Genomic DNA, 26,543 nt, shown 5'->3' with positions numbered 1-26,543 from the left:
TTCCTTGAGCTACAAAATAGGTGAGAGAGTTCGACCTGCCTAAACAACATCAGCGTGGGACACCAAGAATGCGATTCAGCGAGGGACACCAAGAATGCGATTCACCGAGGGACACCAAGAATGCGATTAACACTTTGGTAATGAACCCTGGTCTTCAGCTTGACCAACTGACTACCTGGACAAACCAGAAGAACAAGACAAAAACAAAAGCTACCATACCAGCAAATTTATTTCATACATTTTTCTACACAGCAAAAATACAAGTCATTGAAATTAATATCAACATTCATTTTGAAACTTACAGAAAGGTAGCCTGGCTACAAACAAACTGATATGGTGTTGATATGACCTAATTATTGGCAGGCCATAAACAATTCAATGTACAAAATGTTACAAACGGCAGCTAACGTAATATAGTAACCAGAACCTCAAATGATATACAACTTGAACAGTTTCATTGTCTTCTTTGGACTCATTGGTTGGCTGGCTGGTCACATGACAGCTGACTCCTCCCACCAGGCTGGTGGAAGCTGACACAATGAAGAAGCATCTCATCCTTACTTGTTGATGTTGAAATCACATGACACCTGACACTTCCTGGTCACATGACAGACACCCATATGCTCATTGGCTGATTATAGGATCACATGATGCCCAACATGGCCAACAGTGATGGAACTTGATTGAAGAATCATTGTATGTAATGAAGAAAGAAAAGTGGCCTACCTGTGAAATTAAAACAGAGATGACCTGATTAAGTTGGTTAAAGAACTGATTGAAAGTGGATTGACCATCCATTGACAACATACAACTAAGGTATTTTCACTGTTTTGAGGTAAACAATATTTTCGGATGTGATCGTATTACCATAGTGATGCACCAGGGCTGCGAACATTGTGGGTTTCAAATAAGAATAAAAACAAAAACCTTCCTAACATTTCATATAACTGGGTATGCCCTGATTAAAGAAACATATCTTATCAATTCTAGAATTCTTGAAGATTTATCCAGTGTAAATTATTTTAATTTTCACAAACATATTCCCTATTTATTGTTTTAGGAATATTATAGGTAGGGACAATCTGGACAAGGATGTGAATAGTCTCACTCTCAAGAGCACAAAATACAATATGTCAATCTTAGCCATGGTCTCGTGGATAGAGCATCTGCCCGGTACAGAAAGATTGGTTGTTTGATCCCTGGCTGTGTCAAACCAAAAGATGTTAAAAGTTGATACTTGTTGTTACTCTGCCTGGTGCGCAGCATTAAGGGAATAAAACAAGGAATGTTCGGCTCGTTTGTACAGAGTGTCTGATTTGGATATACATGTTAAACTGAGGCAGGTTCTCTGTGGGCTAGCACTATAAAACTGGCATAAGTCTGAACTAGTATAAGCGCACCCCTTGCAAAAGAGCAAAAAACCTGAATGTGACATTAAACCCCATTTCACCTTACCTATGCCAAAATCTATATTAATAATCGTAAAGGTGTATTTTGGGGGACTGCTGTTTCATCTTGTCTACAAGAGAAGGCTGTAGAACCTATACCCTCGGTGCACCACAACCAACTATTCATATCAACCTGGAGTGTCCTCCACACACTGAGGGATGAACATTCTTAAACAATTCCTGTCCCTCGGACGACAAACAAAACATATAAATTGAACCAATAGCAAATTTGAACTACATTTACAAAAATAGAAACACATAAAAGTTGAATATCTCCAATGTATACAGAAAGGAAACATCTTGGAACCCTACTGATGCTGGGCACTGCATATTCATGCATTTCATGCTCCCTATCGTTACCAGTACTTAATCTCATTTCTTTTTGTGTTAACCTTATAAAGAGCTCCACCGCTGCCTCCTCCAAGACTGTACCTAGAAATGAAAATAATTTGTTTAGTACATTTTCGGTGGAATACAATGAGTGAAAAGCAGGTCCCCGGGCTGTAGTATAATCTGCAATAAGGACTTAAGAGCTTGTCAAAACCTTTGTCATAAGTAGTCGATCCAAAGTCTGCCTTTTACAAACGTTCCTCATTGACTGTACTGTGTCTTCACATTGGGCCAGATTGGTCACTTAGCAAGACACTATTTGGTTCAAATCCCTGTAGCTGATCCTCCCATAGACTAGTCAACATTAACAGGTAATGGCTATATCAGAAATATGGTAGCAAGCTTTACCATAGACTAGTCAAGAATTACTAGTAAATGCTGCATCTATCCATGGACTAGTCAAGAATAACTAGTAAATGCTGCATCTATCCATGGACTAGTCAAGAATAACTAGTAAATGCTGCACCTATCCATGGACTAGTCAAGAATAACTAGTAAATGCTGCATCTATCCATGGACTAGTCAAGAATAACTAGTAAATGCTGCACCTATCCATGGACTAGTCAAGAATAACTAGTAAATGCTACATCTATCCATGGACTAGTCAAGAATAACTAGTAAATGCTGCATCTATCCCGAATAATATAGCTGATCTTCCCATGGAGTAGTCAAGAGCAACTAGTAAATGCTACATCTATCTTGAATACTGTAGCAAACCTCAGTAGGTGTCAGAATTGAGTCGGGATATCTTTCAGAAACCAAGGACTCATCTAGTGTTTTGTTACTTGTCCAATAAATACATGTGAGTACCGCCCTGTGGTGCAGACAAATAAATGTGTGAAGATGAGTGAGTGAGTATGGTTTTACGCCGCTTTTAGCAATATTCCAGCAATATCACGGCGGGGGACACCAGAAATGGGCTTCACACATTGTACCCATGTCGGGAATCGAACCCGGGTCTTCGGCGTGACGAGCGAACGCTTTAACCACTATGCTACCCGACCGCCCCTGTGTGAAGATGAACAAGGTTACAAGAGCGTTCACAATATTTTACAATTTCCTCAAATGTTTAACATTTGGCAAGTCAGATTTGATAGTAAAGATCAACATTCTTTTGAACACAAAATACAGTTTTCAGTTTTTGGTTACCAGCTGATTATTAGATGTGTGAATATAAAAAAGTCACTTTGAAAACTATTTTTGAATATTTGTCAAATTAATTAAATATGTTTTAAATATATTACAAGAATTATTGACACTTGATAAGTACAGTTTAACCCCATAACTAGGGCAGTGAACGCTTCATTCTATGCAATACACACAGTGGTACATTTATCACCTATTGTGACAACAGGCATCTCAAACGTCACTCACGGTAGTAAATATCGGGCACTACTTATCATTACTCAAAACTGAAGACTTCCTCAGCTCCCCAACTGTATCGAGTTCTGTGATTGGTTGACTGATGACCTTGACACTCATCCTGTCAGGGGTCAATCTCCGCCAATGCAGTGGTAACGAAAGGAAATCAAAACAATTAGAATTTAGTTCTAAGAACTTCCAGGTAAGTCTGTTAGGCCTTTCATCATTTACTAGTTGGTTTACAATTATTTTGGCCGAAACTTCAATGTACATGTGGTCGAATATGTTTTTTTTAATTCAAACTTCCAGATAAGCATTGCTATTAGTAAAAAAGACCCAGACTAACAGGTCACACCATTAAAACTACAGTTACAAAACGATACCAAAAGACAATAGTGTTTTTTTTGTTAGAATAAAGATTTTTATACATATTCACCATTTCTTACAAAATGAGGTGATGAAATCTGGTGGGTTTTTTCATTTCACCTACTTGTAAAACAGTTGGCCTAAAATTTGTTTGTCAGAAGTCATTTTATTTTCCTTCCAATGTCCGGTTTTTCTTATTGACAGGCCTTGTAAACCAACTGACAATAACATAAGGCCTAATGATATATGGACTACAAAATAGGAATGAAGGTAAATCCCATGATTCCACTGTATTTATTATACATTACAAATTCAAACCTTTCAAAAACTTATATTCATTCACATTTACAAAGTCAGAACACATATTTAACGATGTCTCTGCAAATGTGAGATTTGTCATTTTGTCACAGACAGCAACAAGAATGACTTGCCTTGCACCACTTATTGAACTGTTTGGATGCAGAGCATCTTAGTGTTAAACAAAGGTACCATTTCCTCCTAAAGTCAACATGAATATCAGAGGAAGTGTCACAAGGCAAGAAAAAACATAAAAACAAAATTATTACCACTTTATGAAAGCAGCTTAAGTCTTTAATTGACAAATCATCCAGAGATGGTAGGTCCTGTATAAAGAAACAAACATTCATACAGTCACCATGGTAACCATGATTACATGCAGAACATCACTATGGTATCCATAGTTACATGTGTGTCACAGAAGGGAATACACAATCTTTTAAGGATACATTTGTGTTTCTATTGATGATGTATCACAATGTCCATGGAAAATATGTACAAAAGCCAAACTATTTCCCCCCTCCTTTCACGGATAATCCTGCAAATGTTTCAAAAAGTACAAAAGTTAAAATAGTGCATGCTCTTTTCAAACCTCAGCTTCTTAATAGTTTATTTTTATTTTAAAAAATTGTATTTTCAAGGCTTTGAAAAACTGGTTGCTCATCTTACGTAATGATTCAAATGACAGATATTTTTTTCTGAAAGTGAGATTGGAATTCTGATCATGGAATATCGGTTAAGGCAAGTAAAATCAATAAAGCAAGTATGAATTAGTCCGGGCCGTTTCATTTTAGGGCTGATCAATTGTTTATATTGGGGGTTCATTTTATAAAAAAAAAAAAATTTAACTTCATAATCAGCAAAATATGGACCCATTTTCCTTGCAAATATAACAAAAAATACATGATATATCAGTGTGAACCTCTGTGTCAGACATTCATGCTTTAAAAAGGAACCGGCTGAACAACAGTTCCCACAAACCGTCTCCTATGTATGGCTGCTCTTACTGCTTCTGCAGTCAAAAACAAATAAAATACTGTAAAACTCAAAAACTGAAATCCTACCAGAAGTCATCTCTGAAAGGATAACCTACGAACCATTGAAATAAGTGGTCCAATAATGCATGATATGCGATAAGTCATGTTTCCACCAAAAGTATGTTCTACCTTTCTATACTCACCACCAAAAGAAACACGAACCATAGAAACATATAGAGAAGTTTGTACGTTATGAATAGATGTTTCCAGTGTGTACCACTTGATGACCAAACTAACAACTCTGTTACCACAGAGTGTCTTTATTCTTATCACGATGTGCCACAAGTGATTTCCAAAATTTACACGCTAATCCTGCACGAGAGAAATAGTGCATCTCAAGTTATGGATCTATGACGTCACATGATGCTTTCATGAGCATCGGTTCACACAACATAACAGTATATTCATTTGTACGTTGAACAAATCTAATATCTCTTGAATATGAGTAATTCATCATATATTAACCAACATGTATGGTATTCGTGTTTCTTTTGTAGGTGAGTATTAAAACATTGTCCACAGATGCTTACTGCCTATCATCATTATGGAAAGTGTTATCGACCTAATCTGATAAACTTGGTGTCAACATCCAATAAATACGGAAATGAGGTCACCAAGCACAAACTACTTTTAATGTAGTTACATATTCCAATATCTGCTTGATCATTAAATAAATAATCAAAACCCATTCTAACTTATTCGCTGTAATTCCATGTGGTTTCAAATTGGTAATTGATACGCAGATGTCCCAAAATCCCCAAATAGCTTTCTCAGTCTTATGTGTTGTATGATTAAGATAACTTTGAGAAAACAGAAATATTTGCTCGACATTACAAACAGCTGGACTGAATTTTAATTACAGCTTTCAACCTGTTCAACAAAAGTTTCCCTTTCAGAATTATTCTATATTCTAACTTGGACGTGTTTCAACATACCCTGCCAAGAGCTGCTCTATGATTGTATGTCAAAATGGTGTTCTTTAAAAATATGTCAAAACTATAAAAACACAAGGGAGGAAAATACAGCCCTGTTACAAACCAGTGCATATGACAATAACATGTAAACGTAGAGAAGCTTCAGATCCTATTTCTACCGTACAGATTGACTGGATAAAGGAAATCCACTTATCTGGCTGTTCACTTATCAGACAGGGATGGTGGCATAACACAACCCTAACCATCCACTGCAAACATCTGAAACAAAGGCGGATTAAATAAGAACACCATATTCAAACAGAGCTCTATGTTCATATGGACAAACAAAATGTATATATACCAATACTGCACGTTCCAACATCTGGGCAAAAACATACATTAATTGTTGCCTTTTCAAAATCATTTACCCCATAAAAAGAAAAACGTAATCTACCAGATTGAGAGGCCCATTGGGGTCGATCTGATTCACTTGTCAAAACTTTGTACCATCATGTAGCATGTCAACATCAGACGTTCTTGCAAGTTACAGAACTCAGGATATTTCTTGACAACGTCATTTAAATCCCAATAGTTAAACATTACTTAACTCAAAGTGTTATAAAATTAACCAACTTTTAGCAACAAAATCAAAGCCAATACAATCCTACAATATATGTACATACAAAAACAAAAGCTGGTTCAATGATAAAGTTCCTGTAAAAAATCAGTCTATGTTTTTGGTTTGCGTTGTCACAGGAAATCTACAGCTTTTCCTGAATGAAGTGATGGGTGAGCGCTTGGTTTATTGATAACCTCTTGGAGGGATCAAGCATTATTGTCCGTTCCAACAAGTCTTTGAGTTGAGCAACTTTGCGCAGCTGGTCGTCCGGTAGCCTCTGGTATCCAACCATCTCCGCCAATAGGTCCTTGTTAGGGTTGATATTGCTCAGCACGGTGACCTTCTCCTGCAAGCACAAAACACACTCATTGGCTGCAGTTCATTCTGAGGGAGCAGTTTCAGTCCCTGTTGTATTCCGTTTATTCGTAGTTTTGCACCTGTTTGACTGGTGGCAGACACTTTTATGAAAAACATATCCATGGCTAGAATGGCTTATGGAACTGAATCTGGAGATCACTAGTGTAAACATACAGACATACACTTTCGGTAAGCAATAATACAAATGTTATTTTCCAGTCAAAATGAAATCAGGATATTAATTTCATTTAACCATTTCTCAAAAAACAAAATGAATAATAGTCTGTTTGTAAAGAGTTTTTTTTTTCATTTGACACAAACACCTCAAACAATTATTGGAATGATTTAATAAAAACAATGCACAATTCAAAAACTGACACTTTATAAGTAAACCTATGCAATTTTTACATGATTAAAACCAGCTTCTGACTCACATGTTAAAATTCTGCAGTGTATTCTGAATTCTGCGGCAAATGCAAAATTCTGGACAAGGTCTGCACAAAAAGTGATTTTCTGCAAAATAGGTACATTTCTGCACAGAGTGGACATTTCTGCAAAATATTCCATGACCGCAGAATCTCGGAACATAGCGGGACTGCAGTTTGGGTTGTAATGTTGCTTTCAATGACGTCACAGCATGCCAGCTAAATGTGGAATGAAAGTCTGAAGGGATACAGATCCCACATGCTTTCCAAGCAAACCCAGAATCATAACCAGAGAAAATCTGGTATTCGAAACCACCTTCGTAGGATCCTGGCATGCTTAAGGGTTGCAACTCTGTAAAGCAAAATTTGCTGCCGGGGGCATGGTGCTTGAGATATGTTCAACTGAGAATGTCTATCCAATCTTTATCTTGGAGCAGGTAACTTACCCTCTGTGTGACTTTATCCACCTCGTGGTACAGGAAGTTGTAGTTGCCGTCGAAGTGCTGTTCCTTAAACATGCCCTTGCGAATCATCTTATTGGGCATTTTACCTTTCACGTCCATGACAAACTTGAGCATCTCATTGTTGGAGTTGCCCGGGAATAAGATCTTGCCTGTGTACAGCTCGTAGATGGTGCAGCCTACTGACCACATGTCGATGGCGTGGTCGTAACCCATGCCGATGACTGTAAATGAATAATAGTAAACCCACGTCTTACTCTTCCTGACAAATATGGAGACATTGTACGTTCTTGGCTACATATACTTGGCTATATAAACTCTGCAGTGCCTTAGACCACTGGGCCACACATGCCACCGGGTATGGATGCAGCTACATCATCATCATCATCATCATCATCATCATCATCATCATCATACATTTATATAACACAGGTATCCAGGTACAAGTATCTGCTTTAATGTGGTTTTATTTGTTCCCCTGACCAGTGGACCTGTTTGTCTTCCGGTTATCATTCTCAACTCCCTGGGGAGTATACAACCCAAGCCGCCTGCAGGTCGTAGAGGGTTATTACATCCACCTCACATATCGGGTACTTATTCCCTGCTGGGCGACCAAAGGAACCTTTGAGCTAAGTCACTTGCGCAGGATGACACCACGAGTTTTGAGACTTGTGCTTCGGGTGTATGAATGTATTCGTATTTCCGCCATCTGGTGGGTTCTTTTGAGTGCACAGGGTGTATCTACTGTACACTAGGGGCAGTGACAAAACAGTATATGGGTGAGGAAAGAAACTTTGCATCCAAGATCTTGTGGGGGAAAACACATGTGATGTTCATGGGTTAGTATTTTGTAATTCGGGCAACTGTAGACCAACAGATGAATATACGCATCACCAAATATGATGCATCAGACAGGTTGGAACAACTCAATCAAACTTGTTTGGACTGAATTGTTTGATAGGAATTACACAGAAGTTGATGGATGACAAGAGCCACAATTTATGGATAACAAACAGTCAAGTGGTATAAGGATCTTGACAACGGTATAAGGATCTTGACAACGGTGTAAGGATCTATACCGAAACGTAGCCTTTACAGTATTAAAGAAGTTGTAATCCATAAATTGTGCTTACTTTGTTGTTTGGACTGGGTTGGGCTTAAGGCTGTTTAGAAAATCATTTTAGTTGTATCAAGGCGTGTCATCTTGATGTGGGAAGAAAGCCTCAAGGCTATTACGAGTTATGTCCTTTCTATGCCTCTCCTATTGACCAATCAGATTCAACCTCTCGTATCACTTGCATTTGCTTCAAATAAAACGGTGGCGCCAAGTCAAGACGATCTGATTGATAATCAAGATCTATATTGTGATAAAACGAGTCTTACATTGCGAAGTGCATCAAATCACTCGAGTACCTTGATTAAAAGCATGAAAGGATTTAGAAAATTTCTGTTGACAACGAGCGGTGCACATGTTTTGCAAATCCTGCAGTCGACCGAAATCTGCATCACACTTTACGAACCAGATTTCGATTTCGGTGCGCGATTTTGATTGGACTATGTATAGACTCGTTAGTCCAGTCAAAATCTAACTCCATAATACCAGCCTAGTTCGGCAAGGGTGGAAACTGGACTTTTATAGTCAGTTAACTCACTTGCCTCGGGAAGATGACAAACACTTGCAATGATATGTTCCACAAGGTGGTATTTCAAGGGACACGACGGGTATTTACATCATTATCATCATTATTGTTAGCATAGGATTATTCTGAACAGTGTTCAAAATCATATGAATTATATGATGCATCTCTGTCAAGGTAACAACACTGACGAGACAATCTAAGACTGAGGGGTCCCTCGATTTAAAGTTGATTGCAGCAAACCCCAAGAACCCAAAGATCCACTTCAGTTTCCAGGACTGCCAAAGATTGCAATTACTTATGCATAGACATACAGGATTACTGCGAAGACAAAACCTGACATATGTCTATCACTTACTGATCTCTGGAGCTCTGTAGAACCGACTGACGAGGTATGGCGTGATGTCATTCTCGGACACGTGAGAAGCTGAGCCGAAGTCACACAATTTCAGCACTAGTTTGGATTCATTTACCTGAAAGAATAGTCGAAACAAATACATGAAATAACTTGAAAGAAAACAAGGAAAAATCTACAGAAAAGTATTCCCAGCAGAGTTATTCCCCTTTAGTTTACAACCAGTCTGCTGTGCATGCTGTGGTGGTTGTGGTAGTGGTTGTGGTGGTGGTTGTGGTGGTGGTGGGGCAAGATTCCATGTCAGTTGCCTAACTAGGCTTGGTAACTGCTAGCATGCTGAACATCAGTGTCAGAAACTCACAGTTTTCGTTAACTAGTCCTGATAATGATAACATACAACAAAACCTTTAAAAAGGGCAAATTTCTACTAGTCCTTATGGTACCTTTCCCATTGGGCAGTTTGGCAAGGACTACAGGACTAGTGCCAATTTCTAACGCTGAACATATTTGTATATTTATATACTTATCCCATCTCACACTATGCATTTCTCCTTCCTCGATCTTGGTGCCGAAACGCTCGAGAACAAAGTTTACAGCTTAAAAAAAACACTACACCTGAACACATCCCAACATCACCATGGTCACTACCTAAACAAAGAGTCACATATTGTAATCCCTTGCACTGTGACCATACAGAAGCTGACCACATTACTTGACCTGATATATCATTCTCTTTTTTTTTTCCTGTTGCTGCCTTTTGAAGAACCTGAAGTCGAAGGCAGGTTGGGGGAATGGCGTAGGCATTGAGATTCTACGACGAGATGTCTAGAGTGTTGTGTTCTAGACATCTCGTCGTAGAATCTCAATGCCTACCACTTTGGGGACCCGTGAAGATTCCGGGGTAGAATAGGTCTTCAGCAACCCACGCTTGCCGTAAAAGGTGACCATGCTTGTCGTAAAAGGCAACTAACAGGATCGGGTGGTCAGGCTCGCTGACTTGGTTGATGCATGTAATCGATCCCAATTGCGTGGATCGATGCTCATGATATCAATCACTGGATTGTCTGGTCCAGACTCGATTATTTACAGACCGCCATCACATAGCTGGAACATTGCTGAGTGAGGCGTTAAACAACAAACCAACCAACCAAACCAACCAAGACTTTGGGTCTGGGATGGAAGAGTTGAACGTGTTGAAGCTGGTTGTGAAAAGGTTGACGTTTTGGCTGGCATAAAGGCAGCAAATCCACTGAAAAAGCAAGGGGTGGAAGCGCCATTCCGTCGGTGATGCTTGGTCTGGTGGGACAGGGAGTCTGCTCTGATGTCGTGAATCTCTGGGATGTGTCTCGCCCGAACTTGTACGCACGGAGATCTGACCAGCCGGAAGAACACCAGAGCCGTCGCCAGGATGGACGCCGACTTGGTGGAGCCCATCTTGTTGATGTACCCTACTACGGTTGTCTGATTGGATCATGAGTTGCGTAGCAAATGGGATACTGCGAGGATGACTGCCTTGAATTCCAAGTTGTTGATGTGGAACTTCCTGTGTCCTAGGGACCAACACCCTGCCGCACTGAGATGAGCTCCCCAGCCCACAGTTGAGGTGTGAACGGCTACAAAGAGACTGTCACAAACATTTGACTTTTGTAGCAACCACTGGGGATGCTGGTGTAATGACAATGGTAGGCGGATCAGAATCTGACAGTTGTCGTCTTGGACAGAGTTGGAGTTGGCCTCTTCTGTGAGTGCTTGTGCCGACGTTATCAGACCTAACAGCTGTTGCCATATGCGAAGAGGCAAGGGCTGTTTGAGTTTCATCTCTCCGAGGGAACGAACATGTTGCCCAGGTCGGTATAGTATAGAGAGGTGTACGCCAGGCAAGGTAGCATCTACTAACGTCTTTTAGTATGACACGGTCTGGGATCGAACACATGAGCTTCCGCTCTCTGCGCAAAAATTATCCATTAGACCATGGAGGGGTTTGTCAGATAAGTAGGGGTATTGATGGCAGAGGCCCAGGAGGGTAGAAACAATCTATGCAAGCTGGCTTTTTTCCTTGTCCAATATTGACATGTAGTTGTAAGAGGAAGTTTAAAATAAATAAATGATGTATTCTTTAGGTTCAAACACATTTCCAAACAATGGCGATAAGAAAGAGAATGACATATGAAGTCAAGTCATGTGGTCAGCTTGTGTATGGTCACTATTACAATGCATGACCCTTTGTTTAGGCAGTGACCATGGTAATGTTGGGCTGTGTTCGGTTGTAGTGTTTTTTTAATGCTAGAAACTTTGTTCTATGGCATTTCCACACCAAGATAGAAAGAAGGAGAAATGCATGGTGTGAGATAGGATAAGTTTAAAATACAAGCATTAATAATGTTCCATTCCATACACCAAGTAAATGCTCCATACTTATTACTAGTCAATGGATCTGAGTGCACTCATATTACTTTGAAAGCTCCCTTGGACATATGAGACACAACTGGCATCCCTAATGAGGTGACTGAGAGTTGAGCTGCACTTCACCAAGTGAAGTTCAATCCACAGGACCTAGTCTCCGTTTATCACCTCATATGTGAGGTATAGGACACTTATCGTGCTCTGGCAATCCCACAAGAAGTTGACATCATAAATCATACACTGATCTTGTGCAAAAGTAGTAAACACATCCACTACCAAACATCACTTCATCCATGTGATTCACCGATTGACATCATGAGCATCAATCTACGCAATTGGGACACAATGACATGTTTCAACCAAGTCAGCAAGCCTGACCATCCGGCCAGTTAGTCCCCTCTTACAGCATGGGTTGCTGAAGACCAATTTTTACCCAGATCTTCACGCATGTAGTGCTGGAAGGAATATGTTATCAGAGAGAGAAATATACCTACCAAGATGTTGTCGGGCTTAATATCAGCATGCAGAATGCTGCATCTCTTGAGCAACTTGAGAGCCAGGAAGAGTTGTTGGCTGTAGGAGCGCACCGCCTTGATGTGCAGGCCGATGTCCTTGCCATACTTCTTGAGAACCTCACGCAGGTTCATGCTGAAACACAAACCTCACAGCCGTCAGCTTCTACTGGGATGAAACTCTGTACAGCGAATTAGATGACTGGATCACCCATGTCCCCCCATTTCCATACTATACATGCAAGCTTTGAACAAAGTCCTGAGTGGTAATTTACTTTCCCTGGTTGGGACTAGTCCTGTAGTCCTTGCCAAATAGTTAAGGTGTCCTGAGGACTGCTTGAAATTTGCCCTTTGTAAGGGTTTTCCTATATGTTATTCTAAGGACTAGGGGCTAAAACGGTTAAGTTTCTATCTCTGAACTTTATGTGGCGTTATATTTTAAGTCCAGCTGACCTGAGAGATTCAAACACAAGACAAAGATGGTTCTTGTGGAAGAAGTGTCGATACAGTCGGAGACAGTGGAATTTGTCATCGGGGTCGGCATCGTTCAGTTTCCTCAGAAACTCAAGCTCTTTCAAGCCGGTCTTGTGCCTGAAACGTGAAGCAACATAAGTTTCTATTGGACATAACGGCCAGTTGACGATCTCTCACCAACAATCAAATATTCAATCAATTTAACAGTCCGATGTACAAGGATTCCAGTTACTGGCAATTACAAGGTTACGACCGGAAAAATAGAACTTGGACCCGGCAATTTCAGAATTCTGGACAGTAAATACATTAAAGTTGTACACTAGATGTCCCCGAATCGTTACATCACCAGAGGGAAGCAGTTACTCATACACGTTGAAACCAGTGTTTGAAACAGTTTTAAAACCCAACAAGACAGTCGGGCAGGTGACCTTCAGTGTTGCCTGCCAATCTTCAAACTTACCTGCCTGCATTCATACATTATGAAGATTGAAAAATCGTGAAAAACACGAGACAAATTGCATCTTGATTCAGTTAAAAAAATGCAAACAATTACTTGAGTATATACAAGGAGTTATAATAAAACTGTATACGTAAGTAGTCTTATAATTTCATGCAACCCGACAGGAATGCTACCAGCCACAGGCAAGCGGGCAGGCCATTATTTCGAACACTGGTTGAGACATGAGTGAGTGAGTTAATTTGGTTTTACGCTGCTTGTAGCAATATTCCAGCAATATCACAGCGGGGGACCAGAAATGGGTTCACACATTGTACTCATGTCGGGAATCGAGCCCGGGTCCTCGGCGTGACGAGCGAACGCCGTAACCACTAGGCTACCCGACCGCCCCGGTTGAGACATGAAGAATAAACCAGAGTCTGGAGTCTGGCGGGTTATGAAAATGGCAGTGGCCTATCAGAATGTTACAAATTGACTCGTTGTTGCAATACGAAATCAGGGCAATACCCATGGTTAAAGTGGAGTGTATCCTGACTTGGGGTGTACTCACATCATCTCATTGTTTCGGATGATCTTGATGGCAACATCCTGGGTCCCGCGGGCAGCATCACGGCCCCTCACCACATTACTGAACACCCCCTGGCCAGTGTAGCCGTACACATTGTACCGCTTGTCCAGGGTCTCGCTGATACGAACACCTACAAGCACACAGACAAACACGCTGGAATCAGTGAGTGAGTGAGTATGGTTTTACATCACTTTCAAGAATATTCCAGCAATATCACGGCAGGGGACACTACAAATGGGCTTCACACATTGTACCCATGTGGGGAATCAAACCCGGCTCTTTAGCATGACGAGCCAATGTTTTAACCACTAGGCTACCCCATCGCCCCCATGCTTGAATCAACACAAATACTCTCACATTGCTTAAGGAGGGTTCAACGCTGATTTTAACAGTTTTCCAGTTGTATCACGGCATGTCAGCTTAATGTGGGAGGAAAGCCTGTAGTAATGCAGGTCTTATACATTTACCACACTGGTGAAACCCACGAGCACGGGTATGTTGCTGACAAACCTAGAAACATTATCAGGACGCACCGGGTTTCGAACCTACAGACATAGGATTCTAGCATGACCTGGGAATTTACAGTTACTGGCATCAAATGACATCAGGGAAAAATAAATTATTGTTCTGTATAGCTCAGCAACAATCCAGTCCAGCATTATATATTATAAGGAGCGTCAACTCACGATAGTAGCCCTCTGCATCGTCCCAGTTGTCCATCAAGTTGGGGTTGTCATGGACACCGCCTACAGGACGCACAAACCCGGGACTCTGAAATTACACAATAGACACTTCATATACATGTAAGTGAAAATGATATCGGGGATGGTTTTATGATGCTTTTAGCAATATTCTTATTGATAGCATTGATAGTATTGACGTAATGAAAGTATTGAAAGTATTGACAGTATTGACAGTACCGACAGTATTATCGATAGCATTGATAGCATTGGTATCAACAGTATTGATAATATTGACAGTATTGATAGTATTGATAGTATTGACAGTACCGACAGTATTATCGATAGTATTGATAGCATAGATAGTTTGTTTATTTGTTGTTTAATGCCACACTCAGCAATATTCCAACTATATGGCGGCGGTCTGTAAATAATCAAGTCTGGACCAGATAATCCAGTGATTGACATCATGAGCATTGGTCCATGCAATCGGGATCGATGACATGCATCAACCAAGTCAGTTAGCCTGACCACCCGATCCCGTTAGTTGCCTCTCACGACAAGCATAGTCACCTGTTACGGCAAGCATGCATTGCTGAAGACCTATTCTATCCCGGGTTTTCTCAATGTGTATTGATAACTGAGATAAATGAAACACTAAAGTGGTATTTTTTCAGAATTAATGTCACTAAACTCCACTCTGGTACAATGCCTTTCTACATGAAGATCTAAGGACACCTCCATAGGAGGTTACGTGAACCCTGAGCTAAATTTGACAGCCCAATCTATATTAATTATGCGTAGGTTGTTGAAACAATCATATACCAACTTTCTAAACACATTCAGCTTCATTTTCATACCACCCTCGTTTTAAAATTTCAGTTGTAACAAAGGAAAGCCCAGACAGAACACAAATATGCCTTCGATGTTATTCCAATTTGATGTAGGTGCCATGGCATCTAGTCTAAGAGACACTGCCCGGACAAACACACCACTATGAACAGAGTCAATGTCAAATTTCTTGCCATGGAAATGGAAAAAATATGAATTCTAAAAATCCTTAAATATCAAAAGGTACCAGTTGACAGCCTGGTGTTTGTGTGTGAAAAGTTTCATGAAAGAATACCTATTAGGTTCTGAGATATGGTCCGGACAAACAGACCACTATGAACAGAGTCAAAATCAAACTTTTATAAACAAAATAAAAACTTTTAAAATTCCTATTTAGAATCATGCACCAATTGACAACTTGGTCTTTGTGTGTGCACACTTTCATGACAGAATACCTATTAGTTTTAGAGATACGGTCCGGACGAATACACCACTATAAACAGAGTTAAAATCAAATTGTTGCTATAGAAACGAAAATGTTTTTTCTAAAAATCCCTAAATAGCAAAATACACCAGTTGACAGCTCTGTCATTGTGTGTGCAATGTTTCATGAAGGTATACCTATTAGTTTTAGAGATATGATCCAGACAAAAAAAACTGATTTCAGATGGACAGACAAGCTGATTACTCCATCCGTCTCCATGACACACCGGGGGCACACAAATAAGATAATTGATCTGAATGCTTCACTCATTTATGCCAAGAATTTAGAAGCCTTGACGATGATTGGCCAATTAGAAAGTTCACCTGACGCGACCATCTATGGATGTGTCCACAGGTCCTCCCAGAGAGGTATACTGACTCCGAACCAACCAGTCCTTGTTTTATCCCCTTACTGCTGAACACCAGGCAGGGTAACAACAAGTACCATCTTTTAACGTCTATTGTATGACACGGGCACAGAGGCGGCCAACTTCTATATGGTAGTTATAGTCTTCTCTGCACCCCTTAAAGGTTTGCTAGTTTTGTCTAGAATAAATACATTTCCTTCCAGTCAAGCTGCCTGACAACTAGAGCCTGCGTTAACACTTACAGAGTAGGTTTCACTGAACATGTCATTGTCTTCAGCAAACATGTCCGCTGTGCCATTGGATTTCTTCTTCTTGTCACCATCTAGAAATATAAGAATGAATTTAATTTGTTCCACAAGAGCTGAGCAGCCCTCTATGTAGCGACCATTTCGGTCGTCAATGTGACTTCAATCTATGATCAATCTCATTAAAATCAAATCTTAGTTCTCACCATCGCTAAACAAAGATCTGAGGACATCCCATTAGGGGTCACGTCAGAACGACCTTTCATCCAACCAATCAGAGTGTCGCTTATCAGATCATGAAAGTGACAGTTGGAATGTGTTTTCTGATCATGCAACCTCGAAATATTTAACAGAGAGTAATCCGAACGACAGTTACGGGCTTTATGATTTTATCCATACAATCTTGGCCATCTATAAGCCATAACAGAATGTTCTTTTTATCAGTTTTAAATGTTTTAACCGAGAATACGTCAATATATGTTTTGAAGCGTATTCGCCAGTTTGAAACTAGTGTCGTAAAGCTCGAGTAAGCTGCCTTCTGATTGGCTAATGTCGATTTCTTGTCTGTCATTTCATAGATCGGTCAAAGTTCGCGAGAGGTCGTTCTGACGTGACCCGTAATGGCATGTCCTCAGATCTTTGTTTAGCGGTAGCGAAAACTAAGATCTGATTTTAATGAGATTGATCTATGATTGGCAACCTAAATTTATCTACTGTTCGCCACTTGGCTCCTTAAAAATATACATTACTGGCAACAATAATTGTTTCTGCCACGAATAATGTCGAATCATGTAATATTGCATGTGTACTTGTTCTGGGGGATTTTGTACCCTGTTGGAAATTGCACTTCAACCAACTTAAGCCTTACAAAAATAATCTAGTGGTTCCGATTAACCGACCGACCCCATAAAATGCTTCTGACTCACGTTTTTTCACTATTAATTCACTAGACTGACATTTGCTCCGCCCTTTTTCTTGCTCCCCAATGATTGCAATGGATTCCGTATAACCACACCCAGCGTTAGAAATCGGCACTAGTCCTGTAGTCCTTGCAAAACTGCCTAATAGTTAAGATATCATAAGGACGAGTAGAAATTTGCCATTTTTAAGGGTTTTGCTATATGTTATCATTATAAGGACTTGTGAACTAAAAATGTTAGTTTCTGTGTCAGTGAACATTTCAGTGGCTCCATGGAGCGGTGTGAGGATTCGGTTACGCTAAATGTTTATACAGTGTGCAATTGTCTAGATTAGGTCAAGTACCTTCTTATAATTCTCAGTCAAGTAACTCTGTAGGTCAAGTACCTGTATTTTGGGGAAGTCTAGAATTTCCTTGTTCAGTCCAAGTGACTATAGTCTTTAAGATTAAGCTTTTATTTTAGGCATGGTCGTCTTATCATAATTGTCCAAGAGACATATTTTAGGAATAGGTCCTCAGTGCTCATTTCTCCCTATCTAAAACCAAGCCGATGGTATTCATTGATTAAAGTGTTGAGTTAATTACCTCTCAGGTGTTTACTGGTCACTGCCAGCTGAATTGGCTGTCTATGCGTCGTGTCGATTGTCTTGTCAGAGTGTTGATTTAGCTATCTTTTGTAATAGTTGTTATACAGTAGCTCAGCTAATCTGCATGTGAGTGAGTGAGTGAGGTTTTAAGCCGCTTTTAGCAATATTCCAGCAATATCACGGAGGGGGACACCAGAAATGGGCTTCACACATTGTACCCATGTCGGGAATCGAACCTGGGTCTTCGGCGTGACGAGCTAACGCTTGAACCACTAGGCTACCTGACCGCCCCTAATCAGCATGTATAGTTGCTCACGGGATATTATTCAGTGATAGCTGTCAGTGGCCTTCATCCTTGATATTGTCTTCTTTAGTTACACTCAGCTGATCATAATAAAACTGGGAACCTTTACCACATTACCTATTATCACATTTTCCTTATATAATGATCCCCTGTCTCTGGAGCACAGTTCCGTGACATACTCACTTTCACTAGTAATGCTGTCTCGTAGCGCACTCCTCTTCTCATCCATCGACTTCTCGAAGTCCTGCGACTCTTCCTCCAAGTCTCTCAGTACCTGGTCGGCCATCTCATCATCGTCATCGCTGTCCAAGCCAGACGAGGAGGAGGAGTCGCTTCCGTGCCCACGTTGCCCCTCAGCCTTGTCTTCTGGTGGTGGAGTAGACTCGTCACCTGCAACATCTAGCCCAGGGATGTCCGACTCTGCTCCCAAACGCTACAGTTGTAGAAACATAAAAGATTAAATGCCCATGCTTTTTCCTGGTGAGCGAATGATGCAAAGTCAGTGAGTATGGTTTTATGCCGCTTTCAGCACTATTCCAGCAATATCACAGCAGCGATCACCGGCAATGGGCTTCTACACATTGTACCCATGTGGGGCATCGAACCTGTGTCTTTGGCATGACAAGCGAACGCTTCAACCACTAGACTACCCCATGATGCAAAGTGATACTGGTCTTTGATGTAAAAAAAACAAGTAATACTGAGCAATTCTAGTGAAACACACAAGCATACATGCAGTGCTGACAAACCAATGACATTATTATGATAATCAGTGTGAATCTGGGATTGAATCCACAACCATCTGATCCTGAAACGGCCAAGGGATACAACTCTGCACAACGAACTGTGGTTCCTCATAGCATGATCTCAAGCTGACAGATGGTTAATCAAGATGGCTCAAATAAGCACTGGCAGAATGGCAACACCACTGATTTGATGGGACTTGATGAGATACTTGTAAATTAGTGCATGTAACAGGCATCCATTGTACACCTATTTTACAGCAGACAAAACTGAATCAGGTCTGGGCCCCGTTGCACATAGTTATCTTAGCACTAAGGTGATTGTAACTCACATACTTTAACATAGGCGCTGAAATCACTTTCTGCAATGGGGGCCTGGAACAGCATCTTCCCGAGGAAAGAGAGTTAACTGACTATAAGTCCAGTTTCCACCCTTGCCGAACTAGGCTGGTATTATGGAGTTACATTTTGGCTGGACCAACAAGTCTATACATAGTCAAATCAAAATCTCGCAACGAAATCGAAATCCGGTTCGTAAACTGTCAGGCAGATTTCGGTCGATTGCAGGATTTGCAAAACATGTGCACTGCTAACTCGTTGTCAACAGATATTTTCAAAACCTTTTCATATTTTTAATCAAGGTGCTCTCGTGATTTGATGCTCTTCGTGATGTAAGACCCGTTTTATCACAATATAGATCTTGATTATCGATCAGATCGTCTTGCCTGGGGGCCGCCATTTTGTTTGAAACAAATACAAGTGATGGAATCGGATTGGTCCACAGGAGAGGCTCAGAAGGGACATAACTCATAATAACCACTGGTGGCGCTACAATCGAGCCCAGTAATTCCAGCCAAGTTCGGCAAGGGTGGAAACTGGACTTTTAAAGTCAGTTAACTCTCTTGCCTCGGGAAGATGTGGAACCATTGTCGATAGCATAAGCAATTCTCATGTCAGGGTATGAAGATACACCAACAGCCAGATAACCATGGTAACACATTGTAACCACCCATCACCAAGCATACTAACAGAGGAGTGTGATCTCTTTTCTAGATCTGGTCAAATATGATAACATGGGAAGTGTTCAAAATTAAGGGGTCCTTGGTCCATGAGATTTGCTTCTACAGCATAGGAATGCAGGACCCAAAAATCTGGAGTGAGTGAGTGAGTGAGTGAGTGAGTGAGTGAGTGAGTTTAACGCTACTTTCATCAGTATTCCAGTTATATCATGGTGCGTCAGCTTAATGTGACTGTAAGTCTGATGTGATGCAGGTCTCACAACATTTACCACTTTGGTGAAACCCGCAAGCACAGGTATGGTGCTGACAAACCTAGAAACATATTCGGGGCGACCCAGGATTAGAACCCAATCATAGGTTTGTGGCATGCCCAATGGACGCAACTCTGCACAGCGATTTGCAGTGCCTTACGTAACTGGGCCACCCATGGCCCTACTAAATCTTGTTAACATTCAGGTCATGACAAGGATCACTTGACTGTCATGCTTAATGTTTTAAACAATGCCTATGTCCATGATGTGATAGCCAAGACAAGGCCACCTTGGTTTGTAGCAAAGGCCATTAGCCATCAATCACATTTTACACCATCTCCTCCCAGAACAGGGACAAAGTGTCTGTGGACACCTACCATAACGAGAGCTCTCCTCATCTTCCTCCTCATGGCTATCTCTGCATCCTCGTCAGACTCGTCCTGGGGGATATCCACGTCCAGTCTACACAACATAGGAAAGCAGCATAGGAAAACAGGTTCCGACATCTTGCATTAAGTGAGTGAGTGAATCAAAACGTTAAGTCGCGTCAGCCATATTGTGCCAAGACAAAGTACTGCATTTTTATTTTCTGAAACCCTGTCCTGAGAACAGTAGTAACTATTAACATCTCAGATTTTTATTTAGAACTAGTTTGAAAAGAATTTAAGGACAGACTTTTCAACATGTTAAACAACACAAAATAGAAGTCTACAGAAATGCTATAGATCACCAGACAACAAGAGTGGGCCCCCATAGAAGCGATGAAGGCGACTTCCAGTACATCTCACACTAGGGTCTGTTACAGGGGTTGATTGAAGTTAACTGCTGGCCCATTGGGCCATGGCCAGTTAAAAATACAAGGGCATGCTGAAACGTAAAGAAGATTGCCCGTCTGGCTAGTCAAAATTTCACCCCTTCTCCATGTATGTTTTATTTTTAATTTGGATCATCTCGGTAGAATGACAACCACCCGCTATTTTGTAACGTTGTGTTCAACAACTTCTTTATTTGCTCATTAACAGCCATGAAATGAGGCAATGGAAGCTGAGATTTAATCTCAGAGTGCAGGAAAAAATGTTTCAGGGGTGAGGAGTACTAATATTTTCAGAGCCCTTCTAGGTGTCTACGTGACCTCAAGTTCATCCACTTTGCGGCCTCCACCATCTAGTTGTTAGCCAGTTAGTTTGGAGAAGAGCCAGTGACTTTTATAATGAGCAAGCCCTGCTATCTACATACAAATTAGTTTTAAACTCAAAACCCTGCTCTTGTCTACCATGTCAATAGCAAAGCTAGTGAGTTCGGCTGAATACCCCTTTAAAAGTATATCAGTTCTATGTTTCATGGCGTGTCAGTTTGATGCTGGAGGAAAGCCCAAAGTGATGTAGGTCTTAGAAGTTGGTGAATCCCAAGAGCAGGGATATGATGCAGACAATCCTAGAAACTTAATCAGGGAAAACCTTGGACAACAAACCAACAATCATAGGTTCAAGGGAAACAACTCTGCACAGTAAATTGTGACAACTTGGAAGCCTCAGATGTGTATCACCTGCGTAATGATAAGAAACACTGAGTCTGACCACCCAATCCATTTGGTCACCTCTTATGACCATCATAAGTAGTTAAGGACCTATTCTAACCCGGATCCCCAACTGGGTCATTCATAATTATGAACACGAACACAAACACCAAGCAAACTTACTCTTCACCATCAGACGATTCATGCTGCACTGTCATGCCTTCTGAGAGACTGTCCTTAAACTTGTCAGTTGGTTTCGAATAATAATCTCCGCGGCGGCGTCTCCTGTCCCGAGACCTGCTGCGATCCCGACGGTCGTCTCGCCGTCTGAAGGGGCTCCTGGACCCGTTTCTATGTCTCATCCTTCTGTCATCCTCTCTCCGTCTGTCAAGTTCCTGCCTTCTGTCACGCCGCTCATCTTCCAGCCTTCGATGTCGTTCTTCCTCCCTCTTCTCCCTATCCCGTCTTCGCTCCACCTCCCTCCGCCGCTCTTCTTCCCTCCGCTGATCTTCCTCACGTCGCCTTTCTTCGTCTCTTCTTCTGTCTTCAGCCCTCTTTTCTTCATCCCTTCGTCTGTCACCCTCTCGGTCCCGTCTCTCATCGCGGGAGGAATGCTGGCGTGAGGGTGAGGTAGAACGTTTAGATCTCCGTTCCCGATCTCGAGAACCATCTCTTCGTCTGCAATAATATTATTCTTCATGTATTCCTATCCATTCCTTGTATTAACATTTGTTTGTTTGTTTGTTGTTTAACGCCGCATTCAGCAATATTCCAGCTATATGACGGCGTCTGTAAATGATTGTGTCTGGACCAGACAATCCAGTGATTGATATCATGAGCATCGATCCAGGTAATTGGGATACGATGTCATGCATCAACCAAGCCAGCGAGCCTGACCACCCGATCTCATTAGTCGCAACAGACTTCATTAACAAACACAATCTTGCACAATGAAATATATAAACATGCTAAAATCATACCTTGAGTCCAGTTTTCACTCTGGAAACACAATCAACAAAGACTTCAATATTCACCTGTGAGGGGAACTCCTTCTCTTATTGGAGCCCACCTCAACTGAGTCGAGTAACGTATCAGCAAACTCAGTCAGACTTGGTGACCTTGACCCTCGTTCCTTGACCCCATTCTTCTGATCACGACCATGACCTCGCTCCCCACGTTGATGATGCCTTTGTGATTCTCTAGCTTCACGAATCAAATCCAATATATCATCCTTTGCATCTGCTTTGCTAGAAGATCTTTCTTTCGCTGCCCGTTTTCCTGTCGACCCTGGCTCCTCTGTGTAACTCAAGTCTTTTATTTCTCCTTCCTCCTCAGAGTCGGTACCATATCCCTGAGCAACCAGACCAATAGCATTACCGCTGTCCCCATTTAGTTCAGCTCTTAATGCTGCCCGTGCTGCTTCCAGCCTTTCCAGATCACTCTCCTCAAGCTTCCCTGGCTTCTTCTTGTCCTTCTCATCTCCGTCTCCTTTGTCGTGTTTGTGACGCTTCCGCTTGTGTTTGTGTTTATGTTTGTCGCTGGTGGAATGTTTCTTCTTATGTTTCTTGTGTTTATGCTTCTTTTTCTTTTCTTTCACAATGCCTTCATCACTACTGGCTGAATCATCACTGGAAGGAGAAACATTGAAATTTGAGAACAAAATAGTCCTGAGCCTCATGAGGTGAAATTGGGTTTAACGTCCATCCAACATTATTGCACTTATATAGCAACGTACTAGTCCGGACTGATGCTGATTAATAGTGCTAGCTCACTGAGATACCATGCCGCAGTTTAACATGAATACCCCACTCAGACACAGTATACTGACTCCGAGCCGGCCAGTCCTTGTTTTAGCCCCTTTATGGCAAGCGCCAGACAGAGTAACAACAAGTACCATCTTTTAACGTCTTTTGGTATGACGTGGCTGGGGATCGAAGTATCATCGAAACCCGGGACCTTCCGCTCTCCAGGCAGACGCTCTACCACTAGACCACGGAGGCGGTCTGAGCCTTATGACAGACTTATCTTGATATTCTATAATTAAATGTTGTAATATTAACCCAATACAGAGTCAGTCTTGTTCTTATGCTGTGTGTCACGTAATGTGTGTGTTTGTGTGTGGGTGGGGATGGGTGTTTTACATAGTTGTAGTTCCCTATATGAAATGACCCCGTCAGCCAAAGCCAGGGTTTGTTCTGTGGGACAAAGTTCATGAGTCATAGCAGAAAACAGTACTGCATCAAGACGGCACAGAATTGGCGAGAATGGAACCTGGCTTGGAAAACATTACATTTTCCTTGTGAAAGTGGAACCAAATATGCTAAGTTAAAGGTAATAGATTTAATGGGTTCCCTTGATTCAAATACCATTGGAGCAGATTTCCAGGACACTGTTTTGTTTGTTACAATCTTGCATGAAACCAATAAAATATTTGGTTGGTATGTCATATTCTAACGTACTATTCCCCCCAAAAAGGCAATGTGTATTCAAAGGACACGGACAAATTTAGCTATCATGTTTTAACAGTTTCATTCCAAACAATTTGGGGCTTGTATCATGTTTAACCACTATCCCCCTCCCCCAAAGTAAACATATAATTAATAAAACACGTGCCATTTTCCGTCAGGCAAATTCATGGTATTGACAACTAAAGCAACAATTTCAATCTACATGATCTACAAGAAAATAGCAGGACTCATGTCTAAAAAGCATAAATGTTCCTGGAGCTAACAAATGGTTCAAAACATATCAGTAATCTGCTAAAACTGGATAGTTAGGCTGGATTCTAAATCTATTAGGCTATCCTGAAAGACATCATGAAATAACCTACTTTAATGAAACGAAGTGTGGTGACCTTGCCCCTCACATACTTGTTTAACGGTTGATATCAAACAGTTCACATAGTTCAGCGTGATAACGATATGTTATACCATCGCGACTGTCCTCATTAAAAGATGCTAACTTTTACTATGAAAAAATATTCTTCTTTGATATAACGAAATTAGGTGACCTTGCTCCTCAACTGTGTTTGCCGATAGATATCAAACACGTCTCTCAGTTTTGCATGGCAACAGTACGCAATACCATCCCAACTGTTTAATGTACACTCTTTTGAAGTATTGTGTCTGTATGATAACTTGTCATAGTGTAATGCGTTACCTTATTTCAATCGGGTCATCAACATCGGCCATTTTAGAGGATCGTCAGCGCGATGTCGACTATATACTATTGTCCCTCTGACTAACTGTACTCGTAATATCGCGTCCTCGCTTTTACATGAACTATTGCGGCTACTGTTAGCGAGTTGTAATATAGATATTACTACTCTCGATTTGTTTCGATTTTGTTTATGGGAACTGCCGAAACAAAATTATATTTTTGCGTATGGCCTCGGTGTCGGTTTCAGGAGGCCATACAGTCGGTTGTATGTGGTATGCTGGGTGGTGCAGATGCGTCCCTTAGTTGTGTCAATAGTCCGATGATAGTGGGTTCGAATCCAAGATTATGCTTAGAATGTCAACACCCTTCCCGAGCTCGTGTGTTTTTAACAAAGTTGTAAAGCCGTAATAATCCGATTCTCGGATATATAACCGAAAAACTGTTCAAAGAAGCGGAAAACTCACGAACGAACGTTTGTTTCTCGGACCCGAATTGTGTTTTTGTTTCAGCCTTAAACAGCTACTTTCAATCAAAAACGTACAAAGATGTGTGTACGTCAATCTCATTAAAATCAGATCTTAGTTCTCGCTACCGCTAAACAAAGATCTGAGGACATCCCATTAGGGGTCACGTCAGAACGACCTTTCATCCGACCAATCAGAGCGTCGCTTACCAGATTATGAAAGTGACAGTCGGAATGTGATTCTTAATCTTGCAGCCTCGAAAACTTTAACACGGGGTATTCCTAACGATAGTTACGGGCTTAACGACTGAGTCCATACAATCTAGACCATCTATAAGCCATTCCAGAATGTTCTTTTGTTCAGGTTTAAAAATTTTAATCGAGAATTTGTCAAATTTGACATTAGTGCCGTAAAGCACAAGAAAGCTGCCTTCTGATTGGCTAATGTCGACTTCTTGTCAGTAATTCCATTGGTCGGTCAAAGTTCGCGAAAGGTCGGTTTGACGTGACCTGTAACAGGGTGTCCTCAGATCTTTGTTTAGCGGTAGCGAGAACTAAGATCTAATTTTAATGAAATTGTGTATACGTGTTCATCCCGGGCCTTCATCCCAACCAAGCAGTCAAAGACAGGGGTCATGTGTAACTGGTTCCACTATTGGATCTTGTTTGCGCTGTCGGCCGGCAGGGTACACGCGTTCAAAGAGAGACCGCTAGACAGGAGCCAAGTCAATGCACAAACATGAACTCAATCTCCTAACACCAACACCGGTTCCCAAGTTGGTACCGGAAGCGTACATAACAGCGCTGGTGTACGGCATGATAGTTCAGTTTCTCATGTGACCAGGTTCTCTGCCTATTGTTCTCCATGTTACGTCACACCTTTGCATTGCATC

At 41.1% G+C, this 26,543-nt stretch overlaps 1 protein-coding gene across 2 annotated transcripts; it reads right to left on the bottom strand.

The window, feature by feature from the left end:
- Positions 1-211: 211 nt before the first annotated feature.
- Positions 212-25,281, bottom strand: LOC124147268 (serine/threonine-protein kinase PRP4 homolog). Of its 2 annotated transcripts, XR_006862775.2 has the most exons (14): positions 25,188-25,281; positions 23,063-23,656; positions 22,212-22,706; positions 20,890-20,974; positions 18,683-18,932; positions 16,687-16,766; positions 14,769-14,853; positions 14,065-14,212; positions 13,037-13,174; positions 12,566-12,719; positions 9,672-9,786; positions 7,662-7,900; positions 1,841-6,779; positions 212-726 (listed from the first exon to the last, which is right to left on the bottom strand). XR_006862775.2 is itself a non-coding variant. In XM_046517937.2 (13 exons), the coding sequence occupies exons 1-13, from the start codon at positions 25,217-25,219 to the stop codon at positions 6,576-6,578; spliced, it is 2,619 nt and encodes an 872-aa protein (XP_046373893.2). In that variant the 5' UTR covers positions 25,220-25,281; the 3' UTR covers positions 212-6,575. The 2 variants fall into 2 exon arrangements, 1 of the variants encoding a protein (XP_046373893.2); XM_046517937.2 differs by having other exon boundaries at positions 212-6,779.
- Between the last annotated feature and the right edge of the window lie 1,262 nt (positions 25,282-26,543).

Source organism: Haliotis rufescens, unplaced genomic scaffold, assembly GCF_023055435.1.
Source record: "Haliotis rufescens isolate VD_foot unplaced genomic scaffold, xgHalRufe1.0.p SCAF_30, whole genome shotgun sequence".
In the NCBI taxonomy this organism is placed as follows: Eukaryota; Metazoa; Mollusca; class Gastropoda; order Lepetellida; family Haliotidae; genus Haliotis; species Haliotis rufescens.
The sequence above is the reverse complement of the archived record's forward strand: the minus strand, read 5'-3'. Positions and strand labels throughout refer to the sequence as shown.